General features: G+C 49.6%; 1 protein-coding gene across 2 annotated transcripts in view; it reads right to left on the bottom strand.

Moving 5' to 3' along the window:
- Positions 1-19,456, bottom strand: part of LOC115465973 (tubulin beta-4B chain-like) — a 31,325-nt gene extending 11,869 nt beyond the window's left edge. The window contains exons 1-4 of one of the 2 annotated variants that reach the window (XM_030196884.1): positions 19,313-19,456; positions 16,566-16,674; positions 16,140-16,250; positions 8,478-9,545 (exon numbers count right to left, since the gene is read on the bottom strand). In XM_030196884.1, coding sequence (XP_030052744.1) covers positions 8,488-9,545; positions 16,140-16,250; positions 16,566-16,674; positions 19,313-19,369 — 1,335 coding nt within the window. In that variant the 5' untranslated portion in view covers positions 19,370-19,456 and the 3' untranslated portion in view covers positions 8,478-8,487. Of the gene's footprint in view, positions 1-8,095; positions 9,546-16,139; positions 16,251-16,565; positions 16,675-19,312 lie in introns of those variants that run through there. The other variant, XM_030196881.1, reaches the window with a different exon arrangement.
- Positions 19,457-21,422: the final 1,966 nt, after the last annotated feature.

The following is a 21,422-nucleotide window of genomic DNA, read 5'->3' as shown; positions in this document are numbered from 1 at the left end:
GCCACCTTCTCTACGCTTTTTTGCCCTTCTTCCTTATGTCCAAAGTCTTCCATAAAATACAATACGATGCAGTAGACATCCTCTGTATTGCCCTGAGATGGCCACATCAAATCTGGTTCCCCCTTCTCTCTATGTTCTAAACCAACCCCATCATGCAGCACCAAAACCCATGCCTCATTGGCCAGCAGAGCAGTCACTTTCACCCCAAACTACCCAGTCTCTCAAACAGCATAGAGATTAAACACTTCCTAGTGGACACCATCAGAGTCTTGCAACAAGTAACCATCCTCTTGGTAGCCAAGAAACCGAACACTAGAAAATCATAGCTGTTTAAATGGACTCACTGGCCCAAGCTTGCAGTCAGGACCCTTTCATCTGCCACTCAATTACCTCATGATCTCTCCAACTCAAGACTACTTATGTCCACCTGCACCTCTCTGCAAAATCTGCCTCTTAATTGCATCAACAGACATGCAACTTTCATGGGACTTCACCTTTGTGTTGGATGCACTGATGAGGGAACCATTTGAGCCCCTGGGTCTCACCCAGCTTCTTTACCTCACTTGGAAGGCAAGGTTCCTCACAGCCTTCACCTTGGCACAGTGACTGAACTCCACGCACTAGTCAAGTACGTGCCCAGTACACAATTATTCAACATTCCTGGATAAAAAAAAAAAAAAAAAAGGAGGTCACGTGATGAGCTGAGGGAGGAAGTCGCAGCTTTCATCTCTCCAGGGTTCCCCCTCTGCTTTCGCGCCGTTAACGGATAGTTACAGCAGCGAAATCGCCCCAAAATCGGTGTGCTAACTAGAAACAGCCTATGGATACATTTGTGACCCGAGAAACGAGAGCAACCCCAGCAAAAACGGCAAAAAAAGGAGCAGACAAACCGCGAGGCTCGGGAGATCCCAAGATGGCGTCGAGCGCGCCTACGGACCCACCTCCGCAGTTCCACCCGATGCAGCTACAACAAATCACGGAAGCAGTCAAGTCTGCACTTGAGCCGCAGCTTACCAAAATATCCGAACGACTTGAGGGAGCGAAATGCTGTTAGGAGAGACAACTTGTCGCACGGGGGAACTGGAGGTACGGGTGTCCGAGCTGGAAGACACGGCGCAGGGCACAGAGGGCCTAATCACAGAACTCCAAAACCACCTAAAGCAACAGGCACAGCACCTGGATGACTTGGAGAACAGATCAAGGCGAGCTAACCTACGCCTGATTGGCATCCCAGAATCGGTGCAGGAGCGGCAATTACCTGCACAATTGGAGCGTTGGCTAAAGCAGGAGTTCGCCCTATCTGACAGTATTGGACCCTTGTGCTTGGAAAGAGCGCATAGATTGGGGCGCAGGATCACTGGCAACAGGCCTCGAGCGGTGATCATAAAGGTACATAATTTTTTACACAAGGAAGAAATACTGAGAGGAGCGAGGGCGAAATGGGACACTCTAACATTTGATGGAGTGGGAGTTAAAATCTTTCAGGATTATTCTGTGGCCCTACAAGCACGCAGGAAAGCTTATGGACCATTGTGTCGGCACTTGGCTGAGAAAAACCGGAGATTTATGCTGCTTTATCCGGCACAGTTGAAAGTTTTAATGGAGGGCGGATGGAAAACATTCCAATCCCCTGAAGAAGCAAAAAAGATGTTGCAGGATTCTCCAGTACCAAGCCCTGGACAACCGGACTGAAGAGTGAGGATGGCATGCTGGCAATTGGAGGTTGAGCTTTATTAAGGCTATGTAACATTTTATGTGGAGGGCAGAATGTGCACGGTTGAATGTAAGTATGACTTGATTGATCATGTGTGTATGGGGCAAGAATGAGAAGGCGTGGAGGGTGGGGGGGCCCCTTATCACTAGTGACCTGTACTCTCCATGCAGCAGAAGCTGTGTTGGGAGGCTGAGTGGTTCAAGGGAGAGGGGGAGGGGGGAGGGAGGTGGGAGGGGTCAAAGGGGTGGAAATAGTGGAAGGAAGTACGGAAGTGAGAGGGAAATTTATGGGAGATTGAAGAGAGTAGAAAGGGAGGCTCAGAGGAATAATGTGGGGGTGAGGAAGCTCCAGGGAGAGGCTGGGTCCCGGGAGCTGCATAATGAATGAATGAAGTTGACATGGGAACTTGTGACAATAATCGAAGATTGGGAAGTCAACTCTTAAAATATTATCTTGGAATGTGGCGGGGATAACGTCGCCAATCAGGCGCTATAAGATCTTGTCACAGTTGAGGGCGCATGGAGCTACCATTGCTTGCCTCCAAGAGACCAAGCTTTCAGATAGTGAACATGCGAAATTGTGCCAAAGGTGGGTGGGGGAATGTCATTATTCCTCTTCCGGGAAACGCAGAAATGGGGTGGTTGTCCTCATAAAAAAGGGAGTGTCTTGCCAAGCCAAACTTGTGTATAAGGACTCTGATGGGCGAGTGGTGTTACTACATGTAAATTACCAGGGAACAAAATTTTACTTGTGCACAGTATATGGGCCCAATACATTCTCCCCCCCCTTTTTTCAGCAATTGGTGGCGTTGGGCTTGCAACACACAGATGCCCCATGGGTGTGGGCCGGGGATTTTAACCAAGTAATGGACCCTGCATTGGATAGATCCTCACCCCGAGTAGTAGCGGCGGTTGGGGGAGGGAGAGGCTTGCCTGCTATGTGTAACTCCCTACGGTTGGTTGATCCCTGGAGATTGTTGCACCCTATGACGCGAGATTATACTCATCAATCCAGGGTCCATCAATCGTGGTCCCGCATTGATTACATACTACTGACAAACACTTGGTTTTTTAGGACGCGCAAGGTATTCATTGGTCCCACGGAGATTTCCGACCACTCTCTGATTGGGATAGAGTTGACGGTTGGCACAGGAGAGTCCACGATGAGATCCTGGCGATTCCCTTCGCACTTATATCAAGATCGACAATTCATAGAACACATTAGAACTCGATGGCAATTTTATGTAGAGACTAATGAGCCCTCTTGCACATCACCAACCTTGTTTTGGGAAGCCTCAAAGGCGGTACTCCGCGGTGAGGTTATTGCATTCATGAGTGCGTGAGCCAAACGGCTAGCAGCAGGCATTATGCGGTTAGAATCAGCTTATAAGACTGCGAAAAGACAACATATAGCTAACCCTTCTAAAGATCACCAGGAAAGAGTAGCAACTGCCCTGGCGGCGTTAAATTCTATGATCCATGAAAAATATAAGGGACAATTGTTTGCTAGACAGCTAAATTTTCAGAGATTCGGCAATAAGGCGGGAAGATTACTGGCACAAGTGGCAAGAGCAAAATCCCCGCGGAATTACATTACCCATATCACTGCAGAGGCTGGAAACTACATCACGCAACCAGCAGAGATAGCAAAAGTTTTTAAAGATTACTTCCAGGGAATTTATTCCCAGAGCGGAGAACCCCAGTCGTCTTTTATGGATGACTACTTAGAAGATGCAGGTATGCCACAATTAGAACAACGAGTAAAAGACCAGCTGGCATTACCCATAAGAGCACAGGAACTCCAAAAGGCCATAAAATCTCTCCCGCTTAGCTCGGCTCCCGGCCCAGATGGGTTTTCGGGCGAATACTATAAAATGTTGGGTTCGGAAGTGATGGGGCCCCTTGTGTCGTACTATGAGGCGGTGATAGACCGTGGTTTCTTTACTCCGGGGGAGAACGAAGCTTTAGTCACCCTCATTCCGAAACCTGGTAAGCCTCAAGACCAAGTAGAATCTTATAGGCCAATCTCATTGCTCAATGTTGATATTAAACTTTTAGCAAGAGTATTGGCTGAAAGATTGGCGCAGCATTTGCCATCCTTAATCGGTGAACACCAAGTGGCCTTTGTTCGAGGGCGCCAGGCGACGGTCAATGTGCGTAAAGTCCTTCTTTCCATGGCACATGGTCACAACACTAAGACACAGCTATTATTGTTGAGTTTAGATGCTGAAAAAGCGTTTGATAAAGTACAGTGGAACTACCTTTTTAAAGTACTACAATGGGTAGGGCTGGAGGGTTGGTTTATGGAAGCAATTGAGGCCTTGTATGCCAACCCCTCGGCACGCATAGCGACGAACGGAATGGTATCTGCAACATTCTGGTTACAGAGAGGGACAAGACAAGGTTGCCCACTTTCCCCATTGTTGTTTTTGCTGTACCTAGAACCTTTGCTTCGCACACTCATGAAGGATCCAGACGTTGCGGGAATCACCATGCCGACACAGGAGGTTAAAGTACTAGCATTTGCAGACGATATCTTTTTGACTTTGACACAACCTGAGAAATCGGTGAAGCACTTATTGTCGACCTTAGATGAATTTAGTTCTCACAGGTTTTTCCCTACATTTTCAAAAATCTGTTGCTCTTCCACTACAAGCTGAGATTCGGGCGGGGTGGGAGGGACAGTTCCCCTTTCAGTGGGAACAATCCCAGATTAAGTATTTGGGGGTTTATATCCCTATAAACCTGTCAGAGATCTATACACAAAACATTGTACCATTAAAACAGCAGTCCACGAAACTTCTGCAGAGATGGCAGGCACTCCCGATTACTATACTGGGCCGCATAGCTCTCTATAATATGGTTTTATTTCCTAAATGGACCTATGTGTTGCAGATGCTCCCCCTTTTATTACGACTTAAGGAGGGAAAGTGGCTGAGAAAAAAACTGAATTACTTTATATGGCAGGGAAAGAGGGCCCGCTTACCACTCTCCAAAATTATGATGCCCCGAGCGAAGGGGGGGTTAGGATTATTGGACCTTAGACTTTTTTCTATGGCTAACAATATGAGGCATCTATCAGATTGGTTTCGCAATACCCACTACTTTTCTTGCACCACTGCAGAAACCAAGCTTTTGGGGGAAATTCACTTTTCATATTGGTTACATGCGCCCTCAATAGACATGACACAACTGGGACCACTCAAGTACATATTGGGCCCGTTACGCAATGCCTGGAAACGGCTTGGTCGATTAAAATTGCTGGACTCCTCTGTTTCGGTGCTTTTGCCGCTCCAGGGGAACCTAGCATTCCTGGTGGGGAGTTCCTCACTTAGTTTCCGGAGGTGGGCCGTGGCGGGAATCAAGTATTTGTTCCATGTGGTTACTGAACAAGGGAACTTAAAATCATTTGAAGCTTTGAAAGAGGAGTATGGGCTGAATGGGAATGATTGGTTTGCATATGCACAGTTGAAACATTATGTGGGTTCATTGCCCTCAACTGCCTTGACTGCTGACTCTTTTGAAAGACTTAATGAACTATTGGGATTAAATGTGCAATTAAGAGTGCCATTGAGCTATTTCCATCGCCATCTGAGAGAAGCACTTGAGCCTCTAGACCACCGAGAGATTACCCAGGCTTGGAATAAAGAACTACAGCTGCGCCTCCAACCAGAACATATAAGAGCATGCCTTAAATCTCGCTGTATACAATCACAGACAATGCGGCCTGGTGGGAACTACAATATAAGTTCTTACTTCGGTTGCACATTTCACCTCACAGAGCGTACAGAGCAACGCTTCGGCAGTCAGACTCTTGCCCAAAATGCGGAGGAACTAATGCACACCTGGGACACGTGCTGGAGTTGTCCCAGAGTTAAAATGTTTTGGATTGAACTAAACAACCATGTGTCTCAGCTCTGGAACACGACGTGGAAGTCTTCTCCGAGGCAGCTGTTTGAGTTATTTGGACTACAAAGCCCAGCTCCAACAGGATTTAAAAGTTTTTTGAAGCGTACAATGGTGATGGCAAAGCGAGTCATTTTGCAGTTAGGGTCCCCGACCATATCCCACTGGAGATCTGCTATGATACAAGCCTGTGCACTTGAGAAGACAGGAATCCCGGACTTGGCTTCTAAAAGAGGCGAACAGTTCTGTAACATTTGGTCTCCCTTTTGGGACTCTCTCACTCCGGTAGCACGTAGCAAGATATTGAATTGTTAATTCAGATAGGATTTTGGCTGATTAGGAATAGGTAGGGGAGGGAAGCAAAGGAGGGATGGGGGGAGGGGGAGGGGAGATAAGCGGGGATAAAGTTTAAAAGCATGCAAACCAGACACTGTTTATCTTTTGTATTGTATTGGTTTCATTTTGATTGTAATTGACCACGTTTGGATTGCAATAAATAAGATTTAAAAAAAAAAAAAGCTTTCCACTCCTTGGACTGTAAGAGAAGCCTCTACCTCCACAGCACTGCTCCAATATGGAAGTCTTCAACCTGAACAATCCAGGACTCCCAGTATCTAAGTAATCCCTCTGTCAGGGTCATGGACTGCATTAATTACTGCTGTGCACATGCAGGCTGGCCTACACAAAAGAAGGGCAGTGGCCTCAGCTGCCACTTTCCTCAGGGATGCTCCTTTCTCAAATTATGTGTAAGGCAGCAATATGTTGGTCCTCACTGCCGCAACTGCTCCACTTCTTGGGACATGCCAATGGCCTGGCCAACCACCCAAAATTCCTTCAGTTGGTGACTTACCATCAAGTGTGCTTGCATCGCTCCTGCTTATTTGCAGAGAAAACAGAATTGCTTACTTGAAAGCAGGGCTCGCCATAGCAGAGGAATGCAGTCACACTTACCTGAGCCCCTGCTCCACTCTCTCGCACGCAGCTTGGAACACAACTGAAGCAGACTGGGGGGAGCTACACAAAGCACAGGCAACTCACAAGCCCAGTAAGCCAAAAGAGAAGAGCGCTAGCATTATGGCGCTCAGAGGACATCACCATCAAAGTATGGCTGCATTCCTGTGCTGTCTATTAAGAACCCCATTACACAACTCTGTTTTCTCAAGTTGCTCTACTACAGCTAAAGCTCAGGGGTATAGTACGCCGCCTCTCAGAAGAAGTATTAAGAGGACGGTAGGACAGCTCTTCCAGTATACTCTTTCCCTTACACCTGGAATTTCTATCCACAAGGATTCCACACTGCTTTGTTTCATGTAAAATATTTTATGTGACTCAATTCCCACTCACATAATACACAATCCCCCTCCACCATAGCGATAGAATTTGGACACTGATAACTTTGTTCCTAACTAACCCAAAACAAAAACCAGCACCAGTTCACAACCCAATACATCTTCAGAACAACAGAAACCACACAGACATTTCTATACTTTACCCTCAGCTGGTCTTACTGTTACTTACAGTATTTACTGTGACATGTATAGAACAGCCCTTTGAAATAACAGAGCCATTGTCATGCTTTTATTTATGTTTCAACAATTTTATTAAGATCAAGATAACACAGTGCAAACAATATACTGTAATTTATGCAGATGTGGGAAGGCTATTGCGACAGACATGCGAAGCAACTGCTTGCCCTGGGATTTGTAGTAGGGAGTGTTGCCACAATTTAGGGTTCTGGCAGGTATTGTGACCTGGTTTGCCCACTGTTTGGAAAACAGGATCCAGGGCTAGATGGACCATTGGTCTGACCTAGTATGGTTACTCTTACATTCTTATGGAAAGCTGTGATGGTCTGGTACAGAGCAGTCTTGTGCACCTGGTTTTACTTCAGCAACAGCATCAGCCAGCTACCCGAGGCACTTGTCCCATTCTAGGAGATAAGTTTGTACAGCTGGCTCATGGGGTAGAGATAGGGTGATGCATGGCATGAAGGAGGGAACAATACAGCAACTGTGGCAACGTAAGGATGATCTCACTATAAACTGTCAGGCTGCCAGTCTGTACAAAAGAAAATACAAAATGTGATAATTTAGGCAAGAAGAGTCAGCATACATGGAATGAAGAAGGGAACAATATAGCAACTGTGCCAACATAAGGATTATCTCACTATAAACTGCTAGTCTGTACAAGAGAAATTACAAGGCTGCATAAGGTAATTGTTTTAAGCATTAACCCCTCAGCCAGGTGCAGTATACAGGGATCCTGATTTAGACAGCCTGGAGACTCACTACGGTCATGGAGTGTAGGCTCTCTTTCTGCAATGCTTCCAACAAGAGCAAGTTAACAGTACTGCATTGGAAGTAGAGCAGGGCCACTGCACAGGGTACATACGAAAGGTGACCAACCCAAATCCAGATCCTCCAAAAAAAAAAAAAAAGCAGAACCTTTGCTCCCTTCCCAACAGAGGAGACAGACGCACAGTATCACAATTCACCTTTATTGTAGAAATATACCAGTCTCAGAGTATACATAACATTCTATCCGCAGTTCCCCTCTTCTCTCAAGCCCAAGGCAAATTTTGTTACAGCCAAGTTCCATGATTTAGTCCAGCAGTGAAATTAGGTCATTGAGTTAGTACATGATCACAAAAAACAGCAGCATAGACAGGGTATGGGAGACATTGATCTTACAACAACATGCATTCACTTAACCACATTATAGAGCATTATCATTTTAACATCCCAATGAAACCATAACTTTAATGTGTCTTCTAGAACACAGGTGTGGAGGCCCATGATAATCTTGTGCCATGCTCAGTCTAATGCTGGCAATTTGAGCAGCTCGAGCAGGAACGGGATGTATGCAGGTTTATGCCACTTCCTCTTCTGCATCCTCCTCAAACTCCCCCTCCTCAGCAGTAGCATCCTGATACTGCTGGTATTCCGACACCAAGTCATTCATGTTGCTCTCTGCCTCCGTGAACTCCATCTCATCCATACCCTCACCCGTGTACCAATGAAGGAAAGCCTTGCGGCGGAACATGGCCGTGAACTGCTCCGAAATGCGTTTGAAGAGTTCTTGAATGGCAGTGCTGTTACCGATGAAGGTAGCTGCCATCTTGAGGCCCCGTGGTGGGATGTCACACACCGCCGTCTTGACATTGTTGGGGATCCACTCCACAAAGTAGCTGCTGTTCTTGTTCTGTACATTCAGTATCTGTTCGTCCACCTCTTTCATGGACATGCGACCACGGAACACAGCTGCTACAGTCAAGTAACGCCCATGCCGGGGATCGCACGCTGCCATCATGTTCTTGGCATCAAACATCTGCTGGGTCAGTTCCGGCACAGTGAGAGCACGATACTGCACACTACCTCGGCTGGTCAATGGGGCAAACCCAGGCACAAAGAAGTGCAGGCGGGGGAAGGGCACCATATTCACTGCCAGCTTCCGCAAGTCCGCATTGAGCTGGCCAGGGAAGCGCAAACAGGTGGTTACACCGCTCATGGTGGCAGAGACCAGGTGGTTGAGGTCACCATAGGTAGGCGTAGTCAACTTGAGAGTGCGGAAGCAGATGTCATACAGTGCCTCGTTATCGATGCAGAAGGTCTCATCTGTGTTCTCCACCAGCTGATGCACAGAAAGGGTGGCATTGTAGGGCTCCACCACAGTGTCCGACACCTTGGGGGAAGGCACCACACTGAACGTGTTCATGATTCTGTCAGGGTATTCTTCTCGGATTTTGCTGATGAGGAGCGTGCCCATACCAGATCCTGTGCCGCCGCCCAAGGAATGTGTGAGCTGGAAGCCCTGCAGACAGTCACAGTTTTCCGACTCCTTCCGTACCACATCCATCACAGAATCCACTAGTTCAGCTCCCTCTGTGTAGTGACCCTTTGCCCAGTTGTTCCCAGCACCACTCTGACCTAGAAGAGCAAGAACAGAAGTCAGTCTAACTGAATGTGAAACACGTGCTGTTTATACTGGATACTGCAGTAGGCTAGAGCATCCTGTGGCACCCCAGACACAAATAAATGCTGCTCTGCAGCACAAGTGCCTGTCCTGAACTGTCAGAACAGCTTCTGATGGGAAATGTGCTGCTCAATCTGTAGTATTATTAGAACAGACAGCATCTTGAAAAAGCTACAGGCTTCCTGTACAAGGATTAACTGCTGCATGCTACCAGTCATTTACTGTTGATGGCCTATATTTACTTATCCATCCCTAATGTCCAAAGCTTTCTACCAGCCTTGCTCCTCTATTTGTTATATTAACTCTGCTGCCTGTGGCTTCTTCGTGCAGTTCCTATTCTAATTGGTGATCATGTAAACAAGCTTTAAGATAGGACAGTGGTTTGATAGCTCTTAAGGTAAAATTATGTATAATCATACCTGATAATTTTCTTTCCATTAATCATAGCTGATCAATCCATAGACTGGTGGGTTGTGTCCATCTACCAGCAGGTGGAGATAGAGAGCAAACTTTTGCCTCCCTATATGTGGTCATGTGCTGCCGGAAACTCCTCAGTATGTCGATATCAAAGCTCCATCCGCAGGACTCAGCACTTAGAGAATTACACCCACGAAGGGACACACTGCCCAGCTCACCACCGCCGAAACGGGGGAGGGGAATTAACTCAGCTCATCCCCACACAAGTGGGGGAGGGGAATCCGTCCAGCTCATCCCCGCGGAGCGGGGGAGGGACACCACACCCGCCGATGCGGGGGGATCTGGCTTATCCTGCAACCGCAACCGCGGGAGGAGCTGACTGACCCTAACACCGCCGAAGCGGGAGAGGTACAAAGCTGCCCTACAGCCGCACGAAGCGGGAGGGAGTGCCGGCAGAATTTTAAGTCTCAATCCAGCCCCGTAAAACGGAGGGGAGAGGAATGCAGCAGCTCACTGTAACACAAACTCGTCTTAACTCTTGAAGAATCCAAGTGAAAAAACTTGAACACGAAGTCTTTCTGAAGTAACTGAAGACTAAACTTGAACCTGAAATGCAACCAGAATAAAAACAGTACAGATATCTGGGAGGGGCTATGGATTGATCAGCTATGATTAATGGAAAGAAAATTATCAGGTATGATTATACATAATTTTACCTTCCATATCATCAAGCTGATCAATCCATAGACTGGTGGGATGTACCGAAGCAGTACTCACCCAGGGCGGGACATTGAAATCCCTGACCTCAACACTGAAGCTCTAAACCGGGCCTCCGCCCGTGCAGCCACAAACGGTAATGCTTGGAGAATGTATGAGCCGAAGCCCAAGTTGCCGCCTTGCATATCCCTTCCAAGGAGACGGATCCGGCCTCTGCCATCGAGGCCGCCTGAGCTCTCGTGGAGTGAGCCTTCAGCTGGATAGGCGGCACCTTCCCCGCGGCCACATAAGCCGCTGTAATGGCTTCCTTGACCCATCTTGCCACTGTAGGCTTAGCAGCCTGCAGACCCTTACGAGGACCTGCAAACAGGACAAACAGATGATCCGATTTCCGGAAATCATTGGTCACTTCCAAGTATCTGATGACGACTCGTCTCACATCCAGATACTTAAGAGCAGAGTACTCCTCTGGGTAGTCCTCCCTACGAAAGGAAGGGAGACAGAGCTGCTGATTCACATGGAAGCGAGAAACAATCTTGGGCAGGAAGGAAGGCACTGTGCGAATAGTCACTCCTGCCTCAGTGAACTGCAGAAAAGGCTCTCGACATGAGAGCGCCTGGAGCTCGGAAACTCTTCTGGCTGAAGTGATAGCCACCAAAAAGACTGCTTTCAACGTCAGGTCTTTCAGAGATGCCCTCGACAAGGGTTCAAAAGGCGGCTTCTGCAATGCTCTTAGTACCAGGTTGAGATTCCACGCAGGCACCACTGAGTGCAGAGGAGGGCGCAGGTGATTAACTCCCTTGAGAAAGCGCACCACATCTGGCTGCGAAGCCAGGGAAGCACCCTTCAGGCGGCCCCTGAAGCAAGCCAGAGCCGCTACCTGGACTTTAAGGGAACTGAGCGACAGGCCTTTCTCCAGACCTTCTTGCAGGAACGCCAACACTGAAGAAATTGGAGCAGTGAAGGGAGAAAATGAGCCTGCTTCACACCACGCTGCAAAGATACGCCAAACCCTGGCGTAAGCAGTAGAAGTAGAGCGCTTCCTCGCTCTCAGCATAGTGGCGATGACCTTGTCTGAGAAGCCCTTCTTCCTCAGACGCTGCCGCTCAATAGCCAGGCCGTAAGACCAAAGGGGGAGGGATCCTCCATCACCACGGGACCCTGATGTAACAGGCCCTGCTCCACTGGCAGCCGCAGAGGATCGTCGACTGAGAGCCTGATCAAGTCCGCATACCAGGGACGCCTGGGCCAATCCGGACCCACCAGGATTACCCTGCCGGGATGCTTTGCCACCCGGTCTAGCACCCTGCCCAACATGGGCCAGGGCGGGAACACATAGAGAAGCTCTTGTGTCGGCCACTGTTGGAGAAGAGCATCTACTCCCAGGGATCGAGGGTCCCGTCCTCTGCTGAAAAAGCGCGGCACTTGGCCGATGACGCCATCAGATCTAGGCTCGGCTGGCCCCAGCGCTTCGTGATGTCCAAGAACGCCTGAGCAGATAGCTGCCACTCTCCGGGCTCCAAGGTATGGCGACTGAGAAAGTCCGCCTTGACATTCATGACTCCGGCAATGTGGGCCGCTGAAAGCTGCTCCAGGTTCGCTTCCGCCCACTGGCAAAGATTCATAGCCTCCTTGGCTAGAGGGGCGCTCTTGGTACCTCCCTGGCGGTTGACATAGGCCACAGCCGTGGCATTGTCCGACAGGACCCGTACAGGCTTCAACACCAGTACCGGGATGAACTCCAAAAGCGCCAACCGAATGGCTCTGAGTTCCAGGAGGTTGATAGACCACTTTGCCTCTGCAGGAGACCAGAGCCCCTGCGCTGTCCTTACCAAGCAGTGGGCTCCCCAGCCCGACAACGAGGCGTCCGTCGTGACGACAATCCACTCTGGGGTCACCAGAGGCATTCCCGCAGACAACTTGTCTGTCTGCATCCACCAGCTCAGCGCCTTGCGCACTGCTGGGTCCAAGGGAAGGCGCACAGCATAATCCTCCGACATCGGAGTCCAGCGCTGCAGCAAAGAGTGTTGAAGTGGTCTCATATGAGCCCTGGCCCAGGGCACAACTTCCATCGTGGCCGTCATAGAGCCCAACAGCTGCACATAGTCCCAAGCCCGAAGGGGAGAGGCTACTAGGAACTGGTCCACCTGAGCCTGAAGTTTGACAATCCGATTGTCTGGCAGGAACACTCTGCCCACTTGGGTGTCGAATCGAACTCCCAGGTACTCCAGGGACTGAGTCGGGCGCAGCTGGCTTTTCTCCCAGTTGATGATCCATCCCAGGGAGCTCAAAAGAGCAACTACCCGGTCCACAGCTTTGCCGCACTCTGCATAAGAGGGGGCTCGGATCAACCAGTCGTCCAGATAAGGATGGACTTGTACCCCTTCCTTTCGTAGGAAGGCCGCGATGACCACCATTACTTTGGAAAAGGTCCGCGGAGCAGTAGCCAACCCGAAAGGGAGGGCTCTGAACTGGAAGTGTCGTCCCAGGACTGCAAAACGCAGAAAGCGTTGATGAGGAGGCCAGATGGGAATATGCAGGTACGCTTCCTTGATGTCCAAGGATGCCAGGAACTCTCCTGCCTTCACTGCCGCTATAACAGAGCGGAGAGTCTCCATGCGAAAGTGCCGCACTTTCAAGGCCCGATTGACCCCTTTGAGATCGAGGATAGGCCGGACAGAACCTCCTTTCTTTGGTACCACAAAGTAAATGGAGTAACGTCCCTTGCCAAGCTGACTTTCTGGCACCGGAACGACCGCGCCCAGGCGGATCAGATTGTCCAAGGTCTGCTGCACTGCCACAGCTTTGACCGGAGACTTGCAGGGAGAGAGTACAAACCCGTCTTTTAAGGGTCGGCAGAACTCTAGTTTGTAGCAGTCTCTGATGACTTCCAGCACCCACGCGTCTGAAGTTATTGTGGTCCACTCGCCCAGAAACGAGGACAGCCGTCCTCCAATCTGCACTGGGGCGTGGACCAAGACCCCGTCATTGGGTACGAGACCCTGGGGGAGGACCGGAGGGAGCACCTCCGGGACGGCGGTCTCTGCGAAAGGAATGCTGCTTGGGGGAGAAATTCCTCTTGAAGGAAGAGGGGGCAGAGGAACCCGACTTGCCCGGGCGGTACCGACGGGCTTCCTGCAACCGTCCTCTGGAGGTACCGGGACGAGTATTAGCCCGAGCCCTGACCTCTGGTAATTTCTTGCCCTTAGACGTGCCGAGATCGGTCACGATTTTGTCCAGCTCGACCCCAAAGAGCAGCTTGCCTTTAAAAGGCAACCTAGCCAGGCGGGATTTAGAGGCGTGGTCAGCAGACCAATGTTTCAGCCAAAGCCACCGCCGCGCAGAGATTGTCTGAGCCATGCCTTTCGCTGAGGCCCTCAAGACATCATACAGCAGTCTGCCAAATAGGCTAAGCCCGATTCCAGGGCCGGCCAATCAGCCCTCAAGGAATGATCCGAGGGGGAAGCCCGCTGCACCATAGTCAGGCACACCCTGGCCACATAGGAGCCGCAAACTGAGGCCTGCAAACTTAAAGCAGCCGCCTCAAAGGACGACCTTAAGGCCGCCTCCAATCTTCTGTCTTGGGCGTCCTTTAGGGCCGTGCCACCTTCCACCGGCAACGCCGTTTTCTTAGTCACCGCAGTGATTAAAGAATCCACGGTAGGCCACAGATAGGCCTCACGTTCACTCACAGCCAAAGGATAGAGGCGGGACATAGCCCTAGCCACTTTAAGGCTCGCTTCTGGGACATCCCATTGAGCCGAAATTAGGGTGTGCATGGCATCATGCACGTGGAAGGTTCTAGGCGGGCGCTTCGTCCCCAGCATAATGGCAGAGCCAACAGGGGCTGAGGGAGAGACGTCCTCCAGAGAGGAAATCTTCAAAGTGTCCATGGCCTGTAACAACAGGTTGGGCAAATCCTCTGGGCTAAAAAGCCGCGCTGCAGAGGGGTCATCCGCTCCATCCGAGCGGGGATCCGTCTCCTCCAAGGAATCCGCAAAGGACCGTTGGGAGACCTCAGACACGCTGCCCTCATCTACATCGGAGGAGACAAATTCCTCCAAGGCCTGGGAATCAACCCGAGGACGTTTACCTCTGGGAACCTCAACCTCTTTACCAGATGAGGGAGCAGGGGCAGCGTTGTGCATGAGGAAGGCCTGATGCAGCAGCAAAACAAACTCGGGGGAGAAACCCCCCAGACTGTGCACTTCCGCAGCCTGGGCAACAGCCCTAGACGCACCCTCAACCGGCGCTCGCAATAGCGGGGGAGAGACATGCTGCGCATCCAAAATGGCGTCCGGCGCGAAACTCCACGAAGGAGCCGCGCGGGAAGAACGGCTCTTAACTTTAGCCGCTTCTGTGCCGTCGCCCAAATTAAGGGCGTTCATGGCATTAATATCTCCAACCTCAAGGGCGGCCCAAGAAGAAGCCGCCCGAGCCGCGTGGCCGGCCAAGATGGCGGAGGCGAGGAGCGGGGGATGGGCGTTTATGGCGGGAAAAACCGCCACGCCGGAGGAAGGACCGGGACATTCATCGGTCACGAAACTGTCACCCAACAAGGGCGAATCAGGCTTTAAGACCCCCGCATCCCCTCTAGAAGCGCTCAAGCGACCCGGGGAGCGACCCTTTGCGCCCTCGCCCTCCGATGCCATATGCCACGAGGAGAAGAATCGGGGAACCCCCTGCCCGCTATAAAAAGGTAAAAATTACCTGCTGTCCGCTCCGAGTTGTAACGACCTGGTGTCCCAGTGAGTAGCTGCAATAGACGCTTAAATAAACGTCGAAATAAACGCCTTTAAGGACGTTCAAAATTTTTTTTTTTTTTTTTTAACGGAGCCAGCGGGAGGGGGGGAGAAAAGGAGGGACCTGGCACCACCAGGTTTGCACTTGCTCAAAAGAGCCCTCAACCCCAGGCACTCAACAAAACCTAAGAATTAGGCTTGGAGGCCTAGCCAGAGCTGCTGCTGTGTGTGACCACCACCTGCTGAGATAGAGAACATACTGAGGAGTTTCCGGCAGCACATGACCACATATAGGGAGGCAAAAGTTTGCTCTCTATCTCCACCTGCTGGTAGATGGACACAACCCAATTTTCAGCTTTTATTCAGCTTAAATCCCACGTAGCAGTTCAAAGGAATTTATATGTACAGGAGGTATTATTGCTGATTCCTCATTAGAGCTGGCGACAAGTCTTTACATGCAGGACAGTGGGAAGTCAGCTGGCATGTAATGTAGACGTTTTCAACTAAGTGAGGAAAAAGTATTCCCTTTGGAAATGCCCCTCCCCTACAAACCAATCCAGATCAGTCCCATCCTACCAAACCCTTCAAGTGCTCATATCCGAGCCTAACTGCTGTTCCACAAGCTCTGCTCACAAAGGGATGTGCAACACCACCTCTGATGAAAAGACTCACCAAAAACAAAGTTGTCCGGCCTGAAAATCTGGCCAAAAGGTCCAGAGCGCACAGAATCCATTGTACCAGGCTCTAGATCTACAAGCACTGCTCGTGGCACGTATTTCCCACCTGTAAAGCAAGAGCAGCACAGTAGAATTATGAAAAAACTGCCCCACAAGCAGCGACTCCATTCCCGAGTCCATTTTCCCCTCACTCAGCAAATGCTCTTCACCTGCCCGACCCTCTCTCCTTGCATGGTCACTACAGACTCACCCAGCCAGATACTGGAGAAACATTAAACAGTAGCAGAATCTCACCCTCCTAGGCCATAAGCTAGCAGTCTAAATAACACCCAAGGTACTCTTACCCTTCTCATTCTCTCCAAAACTGTCCATTTCTAGCCCATGTAGTCTGCGCCCTCAGGCAAACCAAGTGATATCATACCTGAGGCTTCGTTGTAGTAGACATTTATCCTTTCCAGTTGCAGGTCACTGTCTCCATGATAAGTACCAGTGGGGTCAATGCCATGCTCATCACTAATCACTTCCCAGAACTACAGGAGAAGAAGAGTCATCAGTAGAGTTTGGACTGAAGGGAGCTTGTGAAAGTGTTTTCATACTCTGTCCACACACACACTTCCCTTGTGAATCTTGACTTTTTTTGACCATGGCCACATCAGTCCTCCATAAAGTAGGCAGATGTTCACAGCACGCTAAATACATCTGTAATAAGTACTGATCTAATAAAGCAGGGCCTCGTCCCCTAAATTCAGGGCTCAAATCTTGTTAGCCTAAGGCACCAGCTTCAGGGTTATGGCCAAAAGACAGCCATCACCCAGGACGCTGCATGACAAGGGGTGCCATTAGGCACTTCAAGCTTCTGTATGGTGTTTGATTCACCTTCCTACCAACCCAAACCATTCTGAGAGGTGACAAGGTCTAGGGCCCACCCCTTTCTCTCGGTGGGGGGGGGGGGGGGGGGGGGGTATATGTTCTGATAGCCCTCTCCATCCCCCACTCACAGGTCACTGTCCAACCCAAGCTGGCCTTTGGTGCCACTAGCCTCAAATTTCAAGATTACTATCGCTGTGCATACCACTTAAGTTTAGTCACAAACCTCTGCAGCCTAAAAGATTTCAAAGGCAACAGTTATTTTTATTTATTTGTTACATTTGTATCCCACATTTCCCCACCTATTTGCAGGCTCAATGTGGCTTACATAGTACCGGAGAAGAGTTTGCCGACTCAGATGTGAACAAATACATAATGAGTAGGAGTAAAGTTCATGTGGCATAGTCACATTAGGGAATCATATGGCGGTAGCCTTGTGTTGGGTTCATACCGTACTTCAGTTCGTTGTGTTGCCGAGATCAAGCATTTAAGTTGGATCGGTAGGGTATGCCTTTTTAAACAGGTTAGACTGAAAGCTTACATTGATCCCCAGTGCAGAACCCCACTTACAAAAAGGGGGAAAAAAACTTCCACAAGCAAAGTTGACTATGGTTTGTGTACTACGTGCTCTTGAGAGATTTGCACATTTAGTGCACCATACTCATTTGCAGTTTTATGATGTGCATCACTTTGACAGCCTGTGTTGGGATTTCTTGTCAAGTACATCCTGTATACTGCATGTGAAACATTGCACTGACAGAATCTCTTGTTTTTTTAAAAACTTTATCTGAGTATCTCACATTATACTGTGGGGGGTGGGGGAGGAAATCAAATACATGAGAGGCTCCCAGTGTAAACATTTGTTATACTGTAAATGCAAACAAGGACAGTCAATCTGCTCAATGTTTATCACCAGGGGCATAGCCAGACCTCAAAGTGGGAGGGGGCCAGAGCACAAGGTGGGGAGGCACATTTTGGCTCACTTCTCAGCCGCAGGACCACATACCTTGGCTGGTGGGGGGGTCCCCAACCTCCACCAGTTGAACTGTTTTTCTCTGCCCTTCTTCCCCTCACTTTGCACATACTCAATTTTAATGCAATTGAGCATGCACGACAGTTTCACTAAAACCAAAAGTGCACACGTGATGAGAGAAGGAGGGCGGACAATATAAGGAGAGATTTACATGGTGGGGGTGTCATTGTTACCTTGGAGTATTTTAAAATGTATTTTCTACAGAAGCTAGATACGTTTGCAAAACTCAAGGACGGGTACTGGAATTAGTATATATTGTGGAAATAAATATTTAAAGAACCTTTTCTGTGCTGTTTGGAAGCAAGTTTGAAACAGAAAAACATCAGCTACAGCTGCCATTTTGTTTGAGTATTCAGTATTGCAGCTGGCTTATTTGGACCTTTAAACTGATCTACAGATCAAAGCAGTAATCTGGAAGTATTTTTGGCAGTATTTCTTCAAAGTAATCCTAAAGGGGGAGGTGGGGCTCATGGCTGACTTTTCATATAATTGATGAACTGCTTTGGTTGTACCACAGAAAGGCAGTAGTATATGGAGTGCAAGAAGCACAGCTCTACCCCTAACAGAGTGCTTTTTGCTTATAATGCTGCTTCGTGTTCTCCACATCACTACAGCCATCCAATAGCATCAGGGCCAGAAGCTGGGACCTGTCTGGGTTATTGCCTTCTGCACTGGTTTCAGGTTACTGGGATCTTGTGAAGCAGAGTTGCCCTTTCACAGGACTCAGCAGGCAGAATGCAGGCGTGCCTCCTTCTGGCATTTGCACAGCCTCTTCTTGCTGCGAATGGGTGGAGTAAAGGAAGTGCACAGCAATGATTGAGCTGCTCACACCCCAAACCTTACAGCCTCTTCTTGCTGCGAATGGGTGGAGTAAAGGAAGTGCAGTGCACAGCAATGACTGAGCTGCTCACACGGTCACACCCCAAACCTTAGTCATCTGAAGCTGCAAGGTAACTCTCTGCTCCCTTTCCAAGTACGTCCAGAGAGAAAGGTGTGTTAATCCCTTCAAAGCATCAGGACAGAGCTAGAAAGACATTTACTTCTAAAGCACCTCTTCCCTGTCTAATCGCAGCAGATTCCCCTTCCTCCACTCCCTCTGTTCTCTACACAAAGACCCACCCTCCCCCCTCCTCTAGTCACCACTGAGCCCCTCCATAAACCCCCTCCCCCTCTAATCTCAACATTGAGGCCGCCCTCCTCCTCATGGCAGCATGAGCCCCCCTCCCTCTAATCCAAGTACTGAGCGCGCTACTCCCTCTCGTCCTCACCTTGGATCCGATCTGGTTGCCGCATTGACCGGCCTGTAGATGAAGGATTTCACGCATCTCGTCTCTCGCTTCAACAAAGGGGACCCGAAGCAACGAAGCAGGAAATGGAAAGAACCCCACCCTAGTGCTCGCATACAAAGTATTAGTCGTCGGTCGGAGCACCGCCTCTTCTACCCACCGACGTCACCGTCCGCCAGAACGAGGCTGGCTTCTCAAGACGTCACCCATCCTTCATGTAGAACGCGCGCAGGGGGCGGGGCAACGGAGGCTGGGGCGGAGTTTTTGCTTTCACAAGTTACAGATGTTAACCGAGTCCGAGAGACCCAGAACCGGACGCCTACCACAAAACAGCCAGACAATTGACACCCCCACAAACAGACACACCCTGACCCCCCCCCCCCACACACATAGACACCCTGAACCAACAACAACAACAACAACAACAACAACAGCCATTTCTAAAGCGCTACTAGGGTTACGCAGCGCTGTACAATTCAAACATAGAAGGACAGTCCCTGCTCAAAGAGCTTACAATCTAAAAGACAAGAGAACAAACTAAAGACAAGTGAACAATCTAGAGGACGAGTGAACAGTTAATCTGATAGGGTGGATAGATTGGGGTATTTTATATTTCTCGAGCGGTTAGGCGCCGAAGGCAGCATTGAAGAGGTGAGTTTTAAGCAGAGATTTGAAGATGGGTAGGGAGGGGGCATGGCGTATGGGTAAAGGAAGATTATTCCAGGCATAGGGTGAGGCAAGACAGAATGAGCGGAGCCTGGAGTTGGCAGTAGTGGAGAAGGGTACTGAGAGAAGGGCTTTGTCCTGTGAGCGGAGGTTGCGGGCGGGAACATAGGGGGAGATGAGGGTGGAGAGGTAGTGAGGAGCCACAGACTGAGTGCATTTGTAGGTAAGGAGGAGGAGCTTGAAATTGTATGCGATATCTGATCGGAAGCCAATGAAGTGATTTAAGGAGAGGGGTGATATGAGTATATCGGTTTTGGCGGAATATAAGACGTGCAGCAGCGTTCTGAATGGATTGAAGGGGGGATAGATGGCCGAGTGGGAGGCCGGTGAGGAGTAAGTTGCAGTAATCGAGGCGAGAGGTAATGAGAGCATGGACGAGAGTTCTGGTGGTATGCTCAGAGAGGAAAGGGCGAATTTTGCTGATATTGAGGAAGAAGCGACAGGTCTTGGCAGTCTGTTGGATATGCGCAGAGAAGGAGAGGGAGGAGTCGAAGGTGACTCCGAGGTTGCGGGCAGATGGGACGGGGAGGATGAGGGTGTTATCAACAGAGATAGAGAGTGGAGGAAGAGGAGAAGTGGGTTTAGGAGGAAAGACAAGGAGCTCGGTCTTGGACATGTTCAGCTTCAGGTGGCGGTTGGACATCCATGCCGCAATGTCGGATAAACAGGCCGATACCTTGGCCTGAGTCTCCGCAGTGATGTCAGGTGTGGAGAGGTATAGCTGGGTGTCATCAGCATAAAGATGATACTGAAAACCAGACAAATGACACCCCGTAGCCAGAACAAGACACCTACCACAGCCAGACAACTGACATCCCCACAATCACAGACACACCCTGAACCCATACATACCCCCCCCCCCACACATAGACACCCAGCACCAGACAAATTACACACCCATAGCCAGAACAAGACACACACCACACCCAGGACCATAGCCAGACAACTGACACACCCTGAACCCCACATACACACCCCACACCATACAGTTGACAAACCTACAGCCAGAACAAGACACCTACCACACCTAGAACCATAGCCAGACAACTGACACACCCAGAACCCACATATGCACCCCCACTAACAGACATACCCAGAACCATACAAGGGACAAACCTACAGCCAGAACAAGACACCTACCACAGCCAAACAACTGACACCCCCACAGACACACCCTGAACCCCACATAACCCCCCTCCACACACACACACATAGACACCCTGAACTAGACAAATGACACACCCATAGCCAGAACAAGACACCTATCACACCTATATAAGCACATAAGTATTGCCATACTGGGAAAGACCAAAGGTCCATCAAGCCCAGCATCCTGTTTCCAACAGTGGCCAATCCAGATCACAAA

The sequence above is a fragment of the Microcaecilia unicolor genome, chromosome 3 (assembly GCF_901765095.1).
Source record: "Microcaecilia unicolor chromosome 3, aMicUni1.1, whole genome shotgun sequence".
Taxonomy (NCBI): Eukaryota; Metazoa; Chordata; class Amphibia; order Gymnophiona; family Siphonopidae; genus Microcaecilia; species Microcaecilia unicolor.
The sequence above is the reverse complement of the archived record's forward strand: the minus strand, read 5'-3'. Positions and strand labels throughout refer to the sequence as shown.